The following is a 20,578-nucleotide window of genomic DNA, read 5'->3' as shown; positions in this document are numbered from 1 at the left end:
TATTTGAATTACCCAGTAATTACCCCCAATAAAATTTTAGACAATATCCTTATTGGTAATAATTATTCCTTACCTGTCTGAGCCACCTAAACCAAACATTGTCTTGCAGATGCCATCCATCAGACGACTACATGTGACTCACTTACCTGCTGTCTCTTTCAGGGATCTCTTTGATAGCTATTCGAACTTGATTGCTAAGATCTCTCCCAGCATACACAATTCCATACGTGCCTTTCCCCAGGACTACTTTTTCACCATTCTCATCATAATCGTATTCATACTGGGGGGAAAAATCAGGGAGACAAAGAAAAACCATGCTTGGGGCAAAAACTTCTTTTAATACCAGAATATAAAAAAGATAATCAGCAATGGTGGCTTTTAAATTTATATTTCATATGTATATATATATATATACATATGTATATATGGAAAGACACACATAGAGAGCCTTATCTGAGCACAATACCACCAATTATGTCTTAGAAACTTAATTTTTAATTATATAATTATTCCAAAGGCATGGAATTTTTAAATTTTATTATTTTTATTATTTTATCATTATTAACACACACATCTATTACTTTATTCTGTAAGCGAACTTGTATTTTTACAGGTACGTTTTTTATCAACTTCAGGTCACTTTTGTACATTTAATTCAGTCAAGAAACATCTATTTAAAACTTACTATATGCAAAGCAAATTGTGAAAGGTATAAAGGTCTGACCTTGAAGTAAGGAAGACTTGGGGGTTCAAGGCTCACCTCTGACACATATTGTATGACTATGAGCAATTCACGTAACCTCTAAATATGAGCTGCTAATCAATATTGACAGAGGGAGTTTCCATACTCGGAACTCCCTACAGCAATGAACTCACCAGCTTAACTCCCAAAATTGGCTTTTTAATGTTTAAATATGCAAGACACTGGGCTAGGTGCTAAGGAGGAATGCAAAGAGATATGGCACAGACACAGAGTCAAGAAACTGCTGATCCAATGGCAGAGAGGGGTACAGAAGACAAATACACAAATAAATACGCTATGAGGGAGAAGACAAGTTGAAAATACATCTCAGAGAGATGACAGAGAGATAAATGATGGATAGATGGATGGATAGATAGAGGAGGGAAGGAAAGCAAGAAGGAGGGAGGGAGGAAGACAGGCAAGAAGGGGGGGCGGGGAGAGATGTTCCTATCACTGAGGCATGCAGCTAGTTGAGCTCTAATGAATTTGAAATCCAGAACTTTCTAAAGAGAGCTTCCATCTTATTAATTTCCTTATCTCTAACAGACCGTTTATTCATTTTTCTAGTATAGCTGAGTTCATTAAAAAAAAAAATGATTTAGCTGCTGGGGATATTCCCTCCTTGGGTACAGATCACAACCCCTCTAGCTGAAACAGTCAGTCTTTCTGAGTTGTGATAGCTAAAAAATTCATTGTCCGGCAGCTGCCCCCCTAATAAGTCCTTCCAAACTTAGAATCCCAAACCCCAAGTCCAAAAATGACTCCTGTTTGGAGTCTTTCTGGCTTGGCCCAGTATGCCAGACTTTGAACTTCAATCAATTTGGATTTAGAAAAATCAGGGTCACCTCCATGAGGCACTGAGAAGTGCTTCAGGGAAAGGCTTAATTAATATTTATCATTTAAAAACTTCTCCTAAAGCAACCCAGAGGTATAGCTTCAATATGACTTGAAAGCACAGTAAAACTTCATTAATTATAAATAATGCAGCTGGGAAGACTGGTCTAAATTACTGGCAAATCTGGTTAATTATACAATAGTTCCAAATACATACAGTAATGTGAAGAGCAGGCTGACTTAGCGTTGCCAAGGAAAGGTCTGCATTGGGCTGATCTCTCAATAGATAAAAACTCTTTGTATCTGGTAGCTAAAGATGATTTAAGAATGCTTGGAAAGAACTGCTTTAAATTGTCTAACCATCCCCCCTCCAAATCTTCCACTTTTAGCTTATCAAAGACTTTATTCCATTAAATTAAGAGCATGATGTTAGATGGAGGAAGAGATATAAAGATTTTTTGAAAGACCCAGACCACATTCTAATGCAGTTTATCATCTAGTTCTTAAAAATTATATATGTATAGACAAATTATTATATTTTCTAAGAGACTGGATAGTTTGTAGGATCACAGAGCCAGGGCTAGAAAGGACACCAGAGGCCTCTGAGTCCAAACCTATCACTTTAGAAATGAAGATTCTGACGCCTAGTGCAGTTAAGTAAGTTGCCCAAGGTCACACAGCTAACAAGTATCTGAGACAGGCCTTGACCCCAGGTCTTTCTGACTCAAATAAAGTTCTCAATCCATGATGCCACAGGGCCTTAAGATCCTTTCAACCTATTTTGGGGAAAAACTTGAGATGATATCCGATATAGCTTTCATTCCCTGTGTATATCTTGGTGGAGGGCAGTCTGGTTGGCCATAGAAGACACAAACCAGACTGGATGATGAGAGACCAGGGTAGGAATTACAGGTATTATTGTTTCGACTCATGGCCACAGCCTAGGAAGTTTAAAGGATTGTACACTAGTTCCTAGTTTGGGTCTTTAGACACTTGCCCTTGAATGTCAAGTGGAAGGGTTCCCCACTGGACATGAAGGACATTATAGAAAACATGAAGCTCTGGGGTTTTATCCAAACCTAATGTCTTGGAGCAACTCTTTTGCTCTGGTCATCTGCCTAGATTTCCCAAGATGTAAGCCTGGACTAGCCTATTCTTTCTAATTTCCCTTTCCTTTCAGTCTTTATTGTGAAGCTTTCTTTGTTAAGAAGATTATTCGTTTAATTCTGTTTGTAGTCTATGAAGAACTAAGGTAGGAGACTCTCTGTGTGTCCCACGGAGGGAAGCTTAAACTCAGTCCAGATTGTCCTATATTTGACTTCATGATATAGAGAACATACTTCATTGACACTGTGAGGAAAGATTATTCCTGATAACAATAGCTATATTATTGGTAATTGTTATAATCTTTAAAAAAATAAATTATAAACCATTTTATGTGAAAAGCAATAGTAAAATTCCTTGTATTCTTCATTATTCATCAAAAACAGTGAAGAACTTTACTGAAGTTCAATCAGAGGATGAAAATGGGAATTCTCAATTCTTGCTCCTCTCTAATGACACCAGACTTACCTCTAGCGTATCCCCATCGATCTCCCCTTCTAATTCCACTGTACAGCCCACCACATCCGTTATAATCTCTTTGACTAAAGAGCAAAACCTGGAAACAACAGATGCCATCAAAAATTCACCAATTTGTAACAACTGTATTCTGCCATCTTCACCTTCATACTTTTGATAAATTCATCACAGGTGAATGAGCATTCAGTGGGTGATGTTTGGAATTTGGGGGGGTGGGGGGAGGAAAAACCTCTTCTCTGAATGGCAAATGTTTGGAGTTTGGGGGTAACCAGCTAACCATACTTTTCACCTGAGAGTTTTAGTCTCACATAAATGACAGCACAAAGACTGGAGCACTAAAAAAAAAAAGGAACCAAAAAGTAAAGCTCGGACAGGAAAATAAGGAAAACAAATACATACTAATGCATGTACTAAGTAAACATAGAAATAATTATTTGTTAAATAGCCTTATTAACTATTCTTTATATAAATAATCATAACTCTCTGGCCAGAAGTCATTAGAGGAATAATTTTTGTGAGGAACAATTTTCACTTCCTTAAAGTTTGAGATTACCAGGGAAAAAGGGGGTGATAAGGGATATTTACAGTAAAGTCCCTAAACGAAGTTGGAGAAACACACCCCTGAAAATGGACTTCCACTGGGTTTTCAACTTTTTCTATATCGTGGACACCTTTAGCAGTATAGTGAAACTCTTCTCAAAAACGATAAAAAAGTGACCCCTTTTCAAAATGATATTTTTAAATGCATACAAGAAAACACATAGAATTGTAAAGGAAACTAATTATATCTAAATACAGTCAACGAAGAATTTTGTCTTTAATCTCATGAGGCAGGTTAAGAATTTCTGTGCTACAAAGATATGGCAGGAATTCAGAGAAACATGGTAAGACTTTAATGAACTGATATAAAGCAAAGATGTAGTAGCTAAGAGGTGCAGTGGATAGAGCACCAGGTTGGGAGTCAGGAAGACTTGAGTTCAAATCCGACCTCAGACACTTATTAGCTGTGTGACTCTGGGCAAGTCACTTAATCCTGTTTGCCTCAATTTCCTCATCTGTAAAATGAGCTGGAGAGAGAAAAGACAATCTACTCCAGATTCTTTGCCAAGAAAACCTCAAATAGGATCATGAAGAGTCTGACATAACTGAAACGACTCAATAATGACAATAAAAACAAAGCAAAGAGAACAGAGCCAGGAGAGCAACGTACATTGTGACTACAATAACACAAATGAAACGATAATTTGAAAAAACTGAACTCAAGATTAATTGCAATGACCCATCTGGACCCAGAGTAGAAGTGATAAAACAGATTTCTCTCTCCTCAGGAGAGAATTAAGGGACGATGGGAGGGGAGTGTTGCATGTGTTGTCAAGCTGGTCAGCTTTATTTAACTGTTATAGCTGCTAAAAGGGAGAAATCAGGAAACGCTTGTGATATAAAAACATCCAGAAAACGTTTTTTTTTAAAAAGAAAAGAATAAAAGGTATGGTAGCAATGATGAGTTTGATAATCTATCTGGTATTACTGCTTGGAGACCTGGAGAGCCCTGCTCTAGACCAGAAAACAAATCAAATTATAACTACATCCCAATTAATGCAAATAAAGAATTCCCTTAATTCCCTTAAGGTTGCCAGAAGTCTGACTCTTGGATAAGTAGATTATTATCATATTATGTTTGAAACATACGATTACAGATTCATTTATAACATTTTAAGAAAGCAAATTCAACAAATGCAATTTTCTTTTGGACCACAAGCTGTAACTCTTTGGGGGGCCCTTTAGACAAGTTCACCATACTTCAAGAAAATGAAGCAGAAATGGAATTAACTCACCTACTGCACTGATCTTCGGTCGAAAAGTAGATTTGAAAGTCATCAGAGTTATCATGGACATAAAGAAAACAACATCGTTCATCAAACTTGGATATGCTGGAAAATGTTCATTAAAAAGAAATATTACATATAACTTAGGGCATAGGGGTCTGAAATTTACTGGAGAATGAAATGACTACAAAACTGCTTCCATTTTAAAGACTTTGTTTCCCAAAATCAGTTTTTGATTTCCATATGAATAAAACTAAATAAACGAGAAATGTCTCCCTTGCCATTCTGAATCTGTGTTCACCAATTTAATTCAACATTGCTTAATTACATCTCCTATATAGAACTGGGCAAGATATTGTGAGGGAGACAAAGGGGCACGTGCAGAGAAAAATCACAAATAGAGCTTTTGTTTCCATTAAAAATGAAATGAAATGCACAAAACAGTAAATAGCTGTCATTTTTCATTCATACTGACCTTATTCCCCTAATGGAGGAGGCTGTAAAATTCCATTCATGAATTTGTTTCTGTAGGAACCAAAGACACAAGTCAAGAGTTCCATGTTTGACAGAAAAGCACAGCATAACAGGGTCATTCTAGTTTTCATTCAATATTCAATTACATGCTAGTTTTCTCAGCATAAGATACAATTTTACATTTTTAAAAAAAAATTTGTATTTTACTATAAAAATAAGCAACACAGAATAATGGAAATATGTTCCAGAAAATCACAAAAATTGAGTTAGATCTATTTTCCAGTTATAGCAGAAAGTCTCTATTTTGGTGTAATAGAAAACTCCTCTCCATGAAGTATATAATAACACCATTCATCTTCCAGCAACACGTCAGAAACAACAGAATAAGACCAGAATTTATTAATTTAACAAAGCAGTGGCAGCACAACAAATCTAGACTGATGATTGGAGGTCAGTGCTATGGGAAGCAAGCACAAAGCCCCAGAACTACACCCTATGATGAGAGGTCAGTCCTATGGAAAGTAAACACTATGCCCTAGAAAGCATTTTCCTTGAAAAGAATTCTTTTTCTTTTCCTCTTCTCTCTTATCCCTGATATGCCAAATAGAAGAAACAGGTAGAATGGAAGGGAGATCTAGGGCTAGGCTGCCAAAACGGGTCTTATTGCTTGGTAGGTCCAAGCAGGCTCCTATGAGACTTCAAGATTCACCTCACTTTTGGAGGCCTCAATTTTCTCAGCTACAAAATGAGGGTGTTCAACTGGAGGTCATCTAAGGTCTCTCTCAGCTCTAAATCTTAGACTCCCTTCCAAGGCATTAAAAAGGCTTTGTTTGGGAAGGCACTTTGTGAGCCTTGAATGCAAGTTGTGCCAGCTCTGTGTGTGTGAGCTCTAGGCAATGTGTTTCAGGCCATCTTGGATCAAGAGGGAGAGTCAAGAGTAAAATCAGCCCACTTTAAGAGAGACTGATTAAATTACAAGGAGGGAACTAAACTAGATCCAAACACAGAAGAGAAATGTTAGCACTAGGACGATTCTGAGAAAAGGAAGAATTAAAGCCTTATTCCACCTTTGGGGAGACAGCGTTTGATGGAATTGAGTCAACCCAAAGATTAGTGCAGGCTTATAGCGTACCTATAGAACTCAAATACAAGGCAATAATATGTACCTATTCTTCAGTATCCCCCAAAATTTTTTTGAAAATGTTGAGGGGAGGACCTATTTGCATAAAAATATTTATAGCAGCTCTTTCTGTGGTGGCAAAAAATTGGAAATTGAAGGGATGTCCATTAAATGGAGAATGGCTAAAGAAGTTGTGAGGTATGACTGTAATGTAATACTACTGAGCTACAAGTAATGATGAGCAGGATGCTCTCAGAAAAACCTAGAAAGATTTATATGGATTGATGCAGAGTGAAGGTAACAGAACCAGTTAAACATTGTATACAGACAGCAAAAGCAATATTGTACAATGAACAACTTCGAATGACTTAGCTGTTTTCAGCAACAGTTTCAAAGGACTCCTGATGAAAAATGCTATCCACCTCCAGAGGAAAAAATGGCCTGAATGTAGACTGGAACATACTATTTTTCACTTTCTTAATTTTTTATTTTATTTGAATGTTCTTCTACAAAAATGAATAATATAGAAATATGTTTTACATGATTTGACATGTATAACCTATGGGAGGGAGGGAGCAAGAAGATCTGAAACTGAAATTTTTTTAAATGAATGTTAAAAATTGTTTTATATTGGGAGAAAAAGAAAATATTTAAAAATACCTATTCTATTAAAAAAAAAAAAGCAAAAAACAAACAAAAATCAAGTCCTTGCCTTTGAGGGATTTACATTCTCCTGAAGGGATAACAACACTCATATGAGTAAGTAAATACAACAATGATAAGGGATGGAAAGAGAGAGAGAGAGAGACGACAGAGAGAGAGAGAGAAAGAGAGAGAGAGAGAGAGAGAGAGAAGGAGAGGGAGAGAGAGGGAGAGAGAGGGATAGGGAGAGAGAGACAGAGACAGAGAGAGAGACAGAGAGACAGAGAAAGAGACAGAGAGACAGAGAGAGAGACAGAGAGAGAGAGAGAAACACGGAACGCTAATAACTGAGGGGATCAGGGAAAGTCTCATGTAGGAGGTGGTCCCTGAACCTTGCCTTTAATGAAGGTGGGGATACTACCAGGTAATAGAGAGGAGGAAGATTCTTCTAGACACAGGGGATCACTTGTACAAAGGCATATGAAATGTCACAAAGGAGGATGTTACTAGGATAATAAAACAACATTACTCAATACAAATATATCACTCACTTTACAGTACTTAGGAAATGACCCAATTAGGGGTCAAACCCCCCAGCATGGGTAAACATTAGAGGTTAATCAATCACTGCAGAGGGATCAGGTATCTGGATTCTCTAAGAATAAAGTGGGAGAAAGAGGGACAACGTGGCTAATAATTCAGATCTCTACCCAAATGGCCCTGGGTGGTGAAAAGGGAGGAAAGGGATAGAGATCTTGGGATGCCCCGGGGTCATTTTGGTCAAGGCGGGGTGGGGGGAGATGATGTCAGGGGAGCTGACCTGGAACGCAGAAGAACTGGGGCAAGAGAAAAAGTGTATTATATGTAATAATAATATATATAATAATATATAAATAATATCTAATAAAAATGAATACTACTAAGCTAATAATACATAATATAATTAATAATAACTGTACGTTAATTACTCTTCATAGCCAGGTGCTAAGCTCAGTTGTCTCTCTCGTGGTGAAGGCATCCATAAGCTGCATATAAATTTCAGTGGCTTGGGGCAAAGTTTTGGTTGCCAGGACACGTCCTAGTTACAACTCTGGAGAAGCACATCCTGGGCAGGAACAATGTTATGAAAACAGAAATGTGTGCAGCATATTTGGAGAGCGCTAAAAAGCTTTGACTGGAGTGTGGCATTCATGTTGGGCTGTGACACAAGGGCCAGGCTATAGAGGCTCTTGCTGAATGTCAGGCTTCTTAGATTTTAACTTAGAGGCCAGTGGTGTCAAACATGTCTGTGAGCCTCATATTGATTTAGAAGATCAAAATTAACTTTATGTGTGTTTTACTGGGCACTAGGTGGTACAATGGATAGAGCACCAGGCTTGGAGTCAGGAAGACCTGAGTCCAAACACAGCCTCAGACACCAGCTGTGTGACTTTGGGTAAGTCACTTAACCCTGTTTGCCTCAGTTTCCTCATCTGTCAAATGATCTAGAGAAGAAAATGGCAAATCACTCCAATATCTTCCCAAGAAAACCCCAAATGGGGTCACCAAGAGTCAGACATGACTGAACATGTCAAACAAATGTTTTATTGCTATTTTTATTTGTTTTGTTAAACATTGTTCAATTACATTTGGCAAACTCAGGGTCAGTTTGCCATCTCTGCTGAGGTATTGGGTAGCTACCATCCATTTTTGAGCAAAACCACATGCACCAATTAACCCATGTGGCAGATTATTCTGGAGGGAAAGTTGGAATGGGGGTACACCCTCCTTGGAGCCCATCCAGAACAAAATTCTGGCTCTGAAATCCTCTCGCTTTGAACTGTACCACTGCAAAGGCATCATTTTAATCTTTTCAGATTCTCTCTAATTAGTACATTGACAGAGAAACACGTCCTTGCTTACAAAAGGCAAATTCTCTTGAAAAACTGGCAACCACACGTGAGCTTTTAAGAGTATGAACAGAAACGATGAAACTGAAGGAAAACATCTTTCCAGAAGGAAAAAAAGAACTATTGCGTTCTTCAGGGCTTACTCTAAAATATTGCCTCTGAGGAAAAGTCTGAAATGGTTCCTTTTCACCCCAGCCTTATCAAGAACAGCCTCCAGCATTCTCACAAAGAAATGGTCAGCTATTTTCTTTATCCATCCTTCCGATTCAAGGCAAGAGACAGCTAGAGAATTCAAATGATTGGGGCAGGTGGATAAAACAACTGCACAAAACCTGAAGTAGTTTGCTATGACTATTTTATTAGTAGGAGTTTTTGGGCAGACCCTTCTCAATAACTCACAACAGACGCTTAGCAGCTGTTTTGCAGTTCCACCAGAAATACCCAAAATAAAATGGCGATTTCAGTAATCACAATCATACCAGCATACATTATACCAAATGAGGCACCGGGTGGGTTTCCTCGCTGCTTACAAAACAAAAAGGACATAAAGTCCATTTGCTCCGTAAAAAAGGCACATCAAATAAAGGATGGTGACGAGCACTGTGTGCCCACTAAGGCATCCATCTACAATTTCTTCACTTCCTTTTTTAGAATGTCCAGTGCATTCAAAACAGAGAAAACTTGAATGACACAGCACTCATCATTATCAACGACTGTGCTGACTACATTCTGAACCATGAGAGATATCAAACATTGGGTAAAATTATTGTTCTACATTTGAGATGTTCATGACTCCATCTATTTCTGGGGAGATGTTTCTATTTTAGATTTGGGAATTTGTTTACTTGTCTTTATATGTGCTTTGTTTCTGAAGGAATTTGTTTATACCTGCCCTTGTTCTAAATCATGTTCAATTTGCATGCTTAAAAACTTTATGCCTTCCTCCCAAGTTCAGTAAGGAGAGCGGCTAACATATGGTTGCTTTTGGCTAGAGGACAAATACGTAGTAAAACGGAATCATTTTATAAAAGGAAAAAAAAGAATGAAACCTTTTTAGGTGCAAAGGGAAAATGTAAACCTGTTACCTCTAAAAACACACAAATTTGACATTCTTATACAAAATATGTATGACAGTCTACACAAAAGTTCTCTCCAGTCTATAGTTTTATTATTTCAGTAGTTAGCAGAATTCAGAAGTTATCCATTTTAATAACCAATCTCTGCTGCCCCTCACACCACACACTCCATCTCCCATTTCCAGTCATTTTCACTGGCTTTCTCCCATTCCTGGACCTCTCTCCCTCCTCATCTAGGAGGGCTGACTTTCCTGGGTTCCTTCAAGTCCCAGCTAAAGTCCTGGGGGTTGGAGATAGCCAAGGGGATGTGCCTTGCTCTTCTTGCTTTCCTGAGTACACCTAGTTAAAATGCGGATATTTGCTTAAAAAGCATTGAATGGTGTGAAAAATGGCTGTGATTTATTTTTCTTACCATTTCGGTGGGTGAGACATGCCACAAAGAGACAGTTCTCTCCTCTGCTTCCTTGTTTATGGAAACATAAGAAGGCTGGTAGACTTTGGTTGGCTCAATCACTAGAACCTGAAATAAAAACAAGTATTTGTAATCTATTGGAACATACAGCAACAGTCATTATACTTCTATAATTGTACATACATATAATATGTACTTATACATTATAGTAAAAGGCTTCAGAAGAATCTGTTGTTCTAAATGCAGAAAATAAGGCAGGAGCAATCACTGATTTTCAGGTATTAAGCAACTGCCCTTATGACACAAGCTAGATGCTAAGACTTATCCTACGTTGTTGTTTGGTCCTGTTTGACTCTTGGTGACCTTGTGAACTTCAGCACTCCGCTGCAGTCCATGGGGTTTTCTTAGCAAAGATATTGCAATGATCTGCCATTTCTTTCTCCAGTGAATTGTATAGATGAGAAAACTGAGGCAGAGTTAAGTGACTTGCCCAGGGTCACACAGCTAGGAAGTATCTGAGGCCACATTTGAACTCAGGAAGATAAGTCTACCCGAGTGCAGGCCCAACACTCTATCTGCTGCACCAGCTGGCTATTATTACTGAACCTCTTCAGGGCTCCGTCTCCTCATCTGTAAAATGAGGGGCTGTAATAGCAAGGACCCTGACATACAAAGGGCGAGGGGGGTCTGATATACAGGTTCTTCGATCTGCTTTCCTAAAAGGAAAACAGCTTTTGACAGGTCAACACTCACTTTAATCAAGCACGTAGATCATTCACTTAGTTCAGGGGAAAAGTCATCACCTTGAACTTCAGAGAAAATGCAGAGGAAATAAAGACCAACAGACAGGGCTTCCAGCTGCCTGACCATAAGCAATACATACATCACAGATCACCAGGCAGATCCAACGGTCCGACCATATACACATAGTTACCAGAGAGAAAAACACCAATATCTGGGCTTTCAAAGCTAGGGGGCTGCTTAGTGGCTGCCCAGAGTCTCACCTGGACAAACACTTCCAATGAGTAAGCCCCAAAACAAAACCTCACCTCAGAATATATATGCCCTTTTGAGAGACAGAGGGCAACACAACGCTTGAGAACCAGTGCCTCCTTAGAAATTAACAAAAGATGTGGGCCTTCCTACAAAACAAATCTCCCCTAATCAAACTTCCCTTAATGGGCAGGCCCAGTAATGGGTGGGAAAGATCTTTAACTCTCTTTAACATTACACGGGCTTAGACTAGATGACTTCTCTAGCACTTTCTGCCTCTAGATCTGTGATACTATGTTCTAGAGAACAACGTCAGTGAGGAATTCTGAATAAATGTACCCAAAGGCACAGGTAAAATCGGCAAGGTGCTGATGGATGTTCAATAACTGACCGAAAACACAGGATACAAGTTTAAGTTTTTATTAACATTTTCTTCATCTTATTAAGTCTAGACAATTAACAAAACAAGAAATCAAACCCTGATTTGTAACCTTTGCTGATTTCCAAGGTTGTAAGTACTCAAATCCTTCAGAAATCAGAATTCCATCTGACTCCAGGACACTTCTGGAAAACAATCAGTCTAGAAACACCGTGAGGACAGGGGGCTACCCCACCTTAGCAGCTAAAACAGATAGCTATAGTGTCATAGAAACTTATTCTTTTTTAAAGTTTGATGAAGAAGCTTTAACACTTTTCCTCATTATTTTAAAGCATATTCTTGAACACGTCTTTCAGAATTTTTCAAGTGGCAACCCCCTCTCCTCAATCCATGTGAAATGTCTTAAACCAATGGATTTTAGAATATCATACCGGAAATCTCAATCCATTTGTGATTTCCTTTGTCGCTTCAAAAATTATATCCAGCCAGAAGTTGAGCAGCTCCTGTCTGTGAGAGTGTTCAATGGTGAGTTTCTTAAAGCGCTGAATTAGTTGCAGATTCTGAACTAATGACCGCAGATACCTAGAGGAAGAGACACATAGGGGGATTAGACCCCTCAAGAAAAAGGATTTAATTCTACCTGAAATTTGATTTTTACTGAGTGGTGAGTCCATCTGAACAGTCAGCTTCCTGGTAAAAGTCTTATTTTTCAAGAGATTTCATAAGGATGATCTACGTGTCTTTCTTGGTGATAGGACCAAAAGGAAAAGCTAATTGTAAATTCTCTGACCTTTTAATGAAACTATGATCTGAGAATAAATATTCCCTAGGTAGATATCCTAACTGCCCTGTCCTGGTCGAGTATATAACCTACTTAAGTAATTCTTTGTCTCTTTACCTATGGAAAATGGATTTTTTATTTTTTTGCTAAAGGGAAGATGGTGGCAGTTGTTGTCATCCTTCATTCCTAAAGCGGGCCAATGATATCCCAAGGGTGATGTTTTAAGAGGGGGGGGTAGAGATTCAAGAAAGGAAAAATACTTTGAAAGGTCATTCTGGTCTAGAAAGGAACTCTGCAAGTTCTCAAAAGTTTGAAGAAGCTGGTTTGGCTCCAGAACCAAACTTTGGGACACTTAACCCTGCTTCTAGACTGGCCTGTCTTGTACAAGAGAGGTAGGGGAGGTTGCCTCATTTGTCTTAGTGTGTCTGTTTACCTTGTCACCTCTCTCTTCTCAAATGCCCTCTTCTGTTCTTAAGGCTCTTTACTTTCACAGGCCTGGTGAGTTTGGAAAGGCCAGTAGTTTAAGGGTCCAAAACTGAAAGCACAGAGGGCCCAAAAAGAGCAAATTCACACTTCCCCTTAACCCAGGGGTGGGGAGTCCACAGCCTCAAGGCCACGTGTGGCCCTACAGAACCTACAGGACCACATATGGCCTTAAGGTTGCAGATTCTCAACCCCCGCCAACCCTTTCCAAAGTAGATCTTAATAGAAAGACTGTCAGAATTGGTTACACTGGCTTCCATCTTCCTTTAACAAAGAACTCAGAATGCCATACCAAAGATGCAGCATCATTTCTCATGACTGAATCTTTCCAAATAATGATAATAATTAATAATAATAATAACTAAGGTTTACACAGGGTCACACAGCTAGGAAGTGTATGAGGCTAGAGGTGAACTCAGGTCTTCCTGATTCCAGGTCCAGCATCCTATACAAATCAGAACATCATGAACAAAGAGAGTTGTCTACAGGTCTATGGCACTCACCAGATGGGAGGCTTGAGTTTAAATAACTTCTCTGCTGCCTGCACCGCTTTCCCTATGTCATTGGCCAACATGCTCACGTTGAAAAACTGACCAACATCCCAGTAATTGTTCATTTTCTCCAAGCTTCCTTTTCTTCCCAGCAAACTATTCAGCCGGACACCTTAGAAGTGTGAATTTTAGTCAAGGTTAGTTCATATAAACAGACATCAAGTGAACAGAACACTGGGTTTTGAGTCAGCTCAGGGTTTCAGTTGGGATTCCACCTCTTAGTTGTTAACTCTGCGATCCAGGGCTAAGTCTCAGTTTCTCATCTGTAAAATGAGGACAATAATATTTCCCCTGTACAATGTTGTTGTAAGGATCAAACAAGATGATGAAGGTAAAAAATATCTTTATGGTAAACTGTCAGTATGAGTTACAGCTACTACAAAAGATAAGATAGGGATGGAACTAGTGATTTCACTGCTATAGGGAACTGCTAGGTGAAGAAACTCCCTCCCTGTCAGTGTTCAGGCTCTGGGTCATTTAATTCAATAAGCACTAAAGCACCTACTATGTGCAAAGTCCTGTCCTAAAGCATTCACTAAGTACCTACTGTGCACAATGCACCATGCTAAATGTTGGGGATGCAAACACAAAACTAAAATCATCCCTTCCTTTATAGAGGAGGAAGGACAGGGCAAATAAATACACATGCAAAAAAATAAATAAATACAAGATGATTTTAGGAGGAGAGAACCCTAACAATGGGTTTCTCATAGGAGAAGGCCCTGAAATTATACCTTTTAGAATTCTAAAAAGTCCATGCACTGGTGAGGAGGAAGTACATTCCAGTAGCAACCTGTACAAAGATCCAGAGGTGGTAGATGCAATTTCAGTCTCATGAAACAGTCCATGGGTTAATCTGACAGAAACTTTAAAAGCTTAAAGAGAAATAATGTGAAATAAGTCCGTAGAGGTAGGCTGGAGTCAGTTTACAAGGGGCTGTAAACATTAATTTGAAAAGTTTACATTTGTTCCTACAGAGAAGTAGAGAGCCACTGAAGGTTCTTGAGAGTGGCAGTGTCAGAGGCTGTGCCGTAGAAAGAATGGATTGTAGAAGGGTGAAACTAGAAACCGAGAGACTGAGTAAGAAGCTGTTTCTTAGTGAGAGGCGATGAGCAAATGAACTGGAGGGAGGTGAGTAGAAAGAAGGAAACGGATTTGAGAAATCTTGTGGAGGCAGACTTCGCACCTGATTTATGTGGAGGAGTGGGATGGGAAGACAGTGAAGAATGACTTTGAAGTGGACCTGGACAAATGAGATCTGAGTCACAGATCAGACTGCGGAAAAGCAGTTTTTAAACTGCAGGTGACTGTTTCTGCTGCGGGGATCGGTCTGTTGTTCAGTCATTTCAGTCTTGTCCATCTCTCCCTAAGCATCCTGGGTCATCTCCAGTCATCCTGAGGAATATCAGGTCTCTGGATCCAGATGGCTCTGGAGGAGAAGTGAGGCTGGTGACCTGCACAACCCTCCCTCACTCAAAACAAAGTGAAATGCAAGTCATGTCATCATGTCTCTGATGGCATGGTCTTCTTCAACAACGAAGAATAAACACAATCTCTTTATGACCCCATTTGGAGTTCTCTTGGCAGAGATACTGGAGTGGTTTGCCATTTCCTTCTCCAGCTCATTTTACAAACGAGGAAACTGAAGGAAACAAGGTTAAGTGACTTGCCCAGGGTCACACAGCTAGTAAGTGTTTGAGACCAGATTTTAACTCAGGAAGATGAGTCTATTTATTCTATCTACTGAGCCACTACTATTGGGTTACTAAAGAGCAAATGATACAACACTTTCTGTAATACACAACTGGCTATGGGTGAGTGATTTGTATTTTTTTTAACTTCAAAAACCGACTTACTAAAAAGCATACCACAATAAGACTCATAAAGAGCTTTACCGATTTTTCTCAGTTCCATAGAAGTTTCAAATTGTTGGCCAGCAACTATTAGCAGAACAGCCAAATTAATTCCAGAGTAAAGAGATGACTGGAGCTCAAATCCTTTCCGGTACCTGTTACAATAAGCACACCAGTATTAGCCACAGCATTTTCTCATACTTCACTACTGACTAGAAAAAGCTTAAGTAAAGATAAAGGTCAGTATCACTCGTCAAACATTTCCTCCAGCTCCTTCTTCATATTAGCCAAGTAACAAATCTATTAGTGTCAAACGCCTTTCATATCTTCAAAACTCTGGTAAACAAATATTCACAAGCAGCCACCAAAAATCATCCTCTTCAAAGTTAATTGGTTGGAGTTTTTTTGCATAAATGATGAACTCACCTATGCCATCAAGCCCAGCTGTCTACTACAACAATAAAATACAAAGCAGCTTCCCTTTTAACAACATGGACTTGTGTGGGGAAGGGAGGGTTTCCTCCACGTGTACAGAATACAATGGCTCAGTTGGACAGGATGTATATATCAGATTTTTTTTGTCTGGGTCTACTCTAAAGAAAGCAGTTAGGAGACACAGTGTATAGAGTACCTGGTCTAGAGTAATGAAGACTCATCTTTCTGAGTTCAAATCCAGCTTCAGGCATTTCCTAACTGTGTGACCCCAGACAAGTCACTTAACCCTGTTTGCCTTAGTTTCCTCATCTGTAAAATGAGCTGGAGAAGGAACAAACAACTGCAGTATCTTTGCCAAGAAAACCTCCAGTGGAGTCATGAAGAGTCAGAAACAACCGAACAACAAAAACTCGAAGTACTTGGAACTACTACGATTACATTTTCAAAATGCTTTCTCTTGTGATTATCATGGAGATAAAGCAGAAGGAGACCTAAGGGACCCATCTGGTCCATTTTACAGAGGAAAAAACTGAAGCTGGAAAGCTAATCATCCAGCAGGTAATAAGTGTCAGAGGGGAGCTTTAAAAGCAAAAGTTGGTGTTCTGAGTATCCAAGGCAACCCAAATGCTAGGAATAAGCATTCTCCAAATAACATTTTTTAAAATTTGATATAAGCAAGTCTGAGCAAGTCATGTAACTTCCCAGTTTTACCCCCAGACAACTAAGGATAAGCTGGAAGCATCTGAGGGAGTTTCCATGCCAGACAATCATTGATGACAACACAGGTCTGCACCCCACCCCACAAAACTAGAAGCACCTTATGGAGGGATGAAGAGAGAGGATTGTTCTGGAGATGCGTTTTTGAAGGTCATCTCCCCCCTGCCCCCACCACAGTATTCACATTATACACACTTCGGGAGCAGAGCTAGCAAAGGTCTTTTTTAAAAAGTCAGCCTAGACACAGAGAGAGTTGGGGAATCCAGTTTTCTTAGAGCCAAATTGGTGATAGCAGAGACTGTAGTGTTACTTTAAATACAGGCTTCTCTCAGGAGAGCTAAGGATCAGGCTTGGAAGTTTGATGCGGTGGTAAGAGAATTGGTTCTGTAGTCAAGTGGACCTGAATTCAAACCCCTCCCTTGCCGTCCACTGCTGTGCGATTTTTGGCAAGTCATTTAACCCTTCTGGGCCTTGGTTTCCTCATCTGCTAAAAGACAGGGTTGGCCTCTGAGTCCCCTTTGATCCAAGATCCCACAAGGGAATGAATAGATCAAAGGTTCTTAGATAAATTTCAGGGAGAGGGAATGGACTTGGCAGAGGGAAAAAATGACATCTTTATTTTCACTACCCTCTAATTTGAATTGAGCATTTCCTTCAATTATATTAAAATAGTACTTTGACAAAGGGTCCATTGGTTTTACCACGCTGCCAAAAGGGTCAGTGAGAAAAAAGAGCCGAGAAAACCCTAGAATAAATGGATAAATGCTAGGGCTTCCACAACCTGACCACCTGGGGGTGGAAGATGTGCAACCTGAATTCAAGTCATGTGTGATCTCCAATCCACTGCACTGAGGATCATAAGAGAGACAGGTATATATACCTGCTACCTCTGCTTTGCCTTGTATCTGTCTACCTCCCCAACTCCCAGCCTAGGCTCCTGCAACCCTGTGCACACACACACACACAGATACACACACACACACACACAAACACATATACACACATATATACACACACTTATACACAAACACACACATACACAAACACACACACACATATACACATATACAAACACACTCTGCCAAGGGGCCTATGAGAAAAGGAAGGAAAGAATATGAATCCTGAATCACCTGAATGGAAACTGGGGGCAAAAACCAGAGGGTGTATAGTGATCCTTTCCTTCCCACAGTACTTAGATGCAAAGACTCCAGTTTCTACTTCTGATAATGAGGGTTTTTTGAGGTAATGAGGTTAAGTGACTTGCCCAGGGTCACACAGGTAGTAGGTGTCTGAGGCCAGATCTGAACTCGGGTCCTCCTGAGTCCAGGGCTGCCCTATTCACTGTGTCACCTAGATGCCCCATTTTTGCACATGGTCAATGAAGGTTTTTATTACCCTTAACCATGCTTATTTGATACTGGGTTTTGAATCTTTTTTCCAGTGGAGGAGAAATGAGAGAAAAAAATGGATAATTAGAAAAAAATATATATATAAGTATTTAAAAAACAATCAATAAACTGCAAAAGTGGAAAGCAGGGGAAGAGGGAGGGATCACACGATTTCATTGCTGCAGATTCTCCCTCCATGCCTTAACAAGTTGACATGCATTATCATATGCACCCAAAAAAATGACCATCTGGTGGTCACTCTAGCCAAAACGAAGCTGCCCTGGCTTCTGGCCAGTGGTCTTTGGAGAGATCCTTCAGATCTCTTTCTCTTCAAGAACCAGGGTCCCCTCCACACCATTGGAGGGAATCAGAGTGCCCTCAGGTTTTACTGGAGAAGTACTGGTGAAGTAATAATTCTCCTTCACATCTACATGATGCTCTACATTTCTCAAAATATTTTCACATTTTCTTCTTTAGAGCAGGGGTTATCAACCTTTTCTGTGCCATGGACCCCTCGGGCAACGTGGTGAAGCCTCTGAATCCCTTCTCGGTATAATGTCTTCAAAGACACAAAATAAAACACATAGGAATACAGAGGAAATCAATTATATTGAAAAGTCATTTAATATCAAAATATTTAAAAAGCAAGTTCCCAGATTCTGTGGAGGTCCATGCACCCTAGATTAAGAACTCCTGCATTAGAGCTTTCCAATAGGACTTAATGAGCTCCACTGGGCAGGTGTCATTAAATTCCATTTGACAGATGGGGAGATGACACCACAATGAGTTTAAGTAACTTTCCCAAGGATGTGCACAGCTAGTTAGTGGTGAAATTGGCACTAAAATCCAGATCTTCTGACTCCTAATTAAAAGCTCTCAGTGACAAAACATAGTATGGAACTGAATGCTGTGAAATAATAATTTTTAATATAGTAATAGCTAGCAATTATACTATGCTTTAAGGTTTGCAAAGGGCTTTATAAACTATCTCATTTGATACTCACAATAACCCTGGGAGATAGGTACTATTATCTTTTCCCTTTTCAGATGAGGAAACTGAGGCATGAGGAGGTTAAGTAACCTGCTCAGGATAATTTAACAGCTAGTTAAGTATCTAAGGCTGAGATTGAACCCAGACCTTCCTAATTCCAGGCCCAGAACTCTTTCCACTTCACCACCTTCCTACAATGATCAAGTTTGGTCCTCCAAAAAAATAGAAGAAAACTTCTCCCTCTGGCTGCCTTGCAAAAGTTGAGGGGGTCAAGGAAAAAGGGAGAACTCATAACTGTGGAGTATTGTATATACAACATTTTATTTTTTTATATGTTGGGTAATTTTGTGGAACGTCTCTGTTCTTTATTATCAATCAGGGCTCTCTGGAGATAGGGTACAGATAGAGCAGGAAACATAGCAGATATAAAACACAAAAAGGACAAATAAAAAATTATTTTAAATTACACAAAGTGGAAGTTCATTTCATGTGTTATGTGGTATCATACTTAAGAACCTTAGATCACAAGCAGTCATTGCTGTTCATCATTTAAAAGTATGAGACTCAAGATACTACATAAAGGGAGATGAAGGATCTCACCTTTAGAAATTTATATCAGCTTGTTGTCATATAGAGCCATCTCTGCATATACATTTGTGCCTGCCTCTGCAGGATGCAGAGCTCTCTACATAAGGGGTCTTCTGCCACAACACAGACATCAGCAGAAAAGGAAGAAGGTGCTAATTGGTAAATGAGGGGCAGGCAGCCGCAGCAAGCTCCAGACCTCATCCAACATCATTCCCATGGCACTGATTTAAGGTTAGAGAAGTCTGATCACGCAGTAACTGTTCTAGAGGTCTCAGCTTTTATTACATAGCTAGGATGTATGACAAGACAGGAACCTCTCAAAGGACATAGATACATTGTCAGGGAGGACTCACCTTTAGGTCCAAATTGTAGTTATAGCCCTACTATTAACACCCGCAAAATAGAAGGGGGGAGGTGTCACTCTTTTGTGATTCAGTTTCCCCCAATGACAAAATGCCAATACCAGCACTAAGGTGCATTCCTTAAATTATTTGATCACCCAAATTATGATGATTGGAATTACTGGATTAAGTCACAAGAGAGTCAAGTTTAGTAGGGATATAAATGAGGAAGATTTTTTTCTTGTGGGTGTAATATCTCAGAGAGAGACAAAAATGTGGCATAGGGGATAAAGGGCTAACTTTGGATACCAAGGACTTGGGTACAAGTCTTGGCTACGACATATACCAATTAGATAACTGTAGGAATTCACTTATCTGCTCAGCACCCCCCCTCCAATCCTAAAACTATAAAGTATAGCTGCAGGGTGGATGGGGAAGGAGATATGCCTTTATTAAGCACCTACTAAGTTCCAGGCAGTGCA

General features: G+C 39.4%; 1 protein-coding gene across 3 annotated transcripts in view; it reads right to left on the bottom strand.

Annotated features, from left to right (window-relative positions):
- Positions 1-20,578, bottom strand: part of MAP3K15 (mitogen-activated protein kinase kinase kinase 15) — a 145,702-nt gene that overhangs the window by 42,870 nt on the left and 82,254 nt on the right. For all 3 annotated transcript variants that reach the window (XM_072615338.1, XM_072615339.1, XM_072615341.1), the window contains 8 exons: positions 15,679-15,791; positions 13,736-13,895; positions 12,400-12,550; positions 10,597-10,704; positions 5,459-5,508; positions 4,993-5,088; positions 3,149-3,236; positions 147-280 (listed from right to left, as the gene is read on the bottom strand). In XM_072615338.1, the coding sequence (XP_072471439.1) occupies positions 147-280; positions 3,149-3,236; positions 4,993-5,088; positions 5,459-5,508; positions 10,597-10,704; positions 12,400-12,550; positions 13,736-13,895; positions 15,679-15,791 (900 nt within the window). The remainder of the gene's footprint in view (positions 1-146; positions 281-3,148; positions 3,237-4,992; positions 5,089-5,458; positions 5,509-10,596; positions 10,705-12,399; positions 12,551-13,735; positions 13,896-15,678; positions 15,792-20,578) is intronic.

This window comes from Notamacropus eugenii, chromosome 5, assembly GCF_028372415.1.
Source record: "Notamacropus eugenii isolate mMacEug1 chromosome 5, mMacEug1.pri_v2, whole genome shotgun sequence".
NCBI lineage: Eukaryota > Metazoa > Chordata > Mammalia > Diprotodontia > Macropodidae > Notamacropus > Notamacropus eugenii.
Note: the sequence above shows the minus strand (reverse complement) of the source record. Positions and strands in the feature narration are given on the sequence as shown.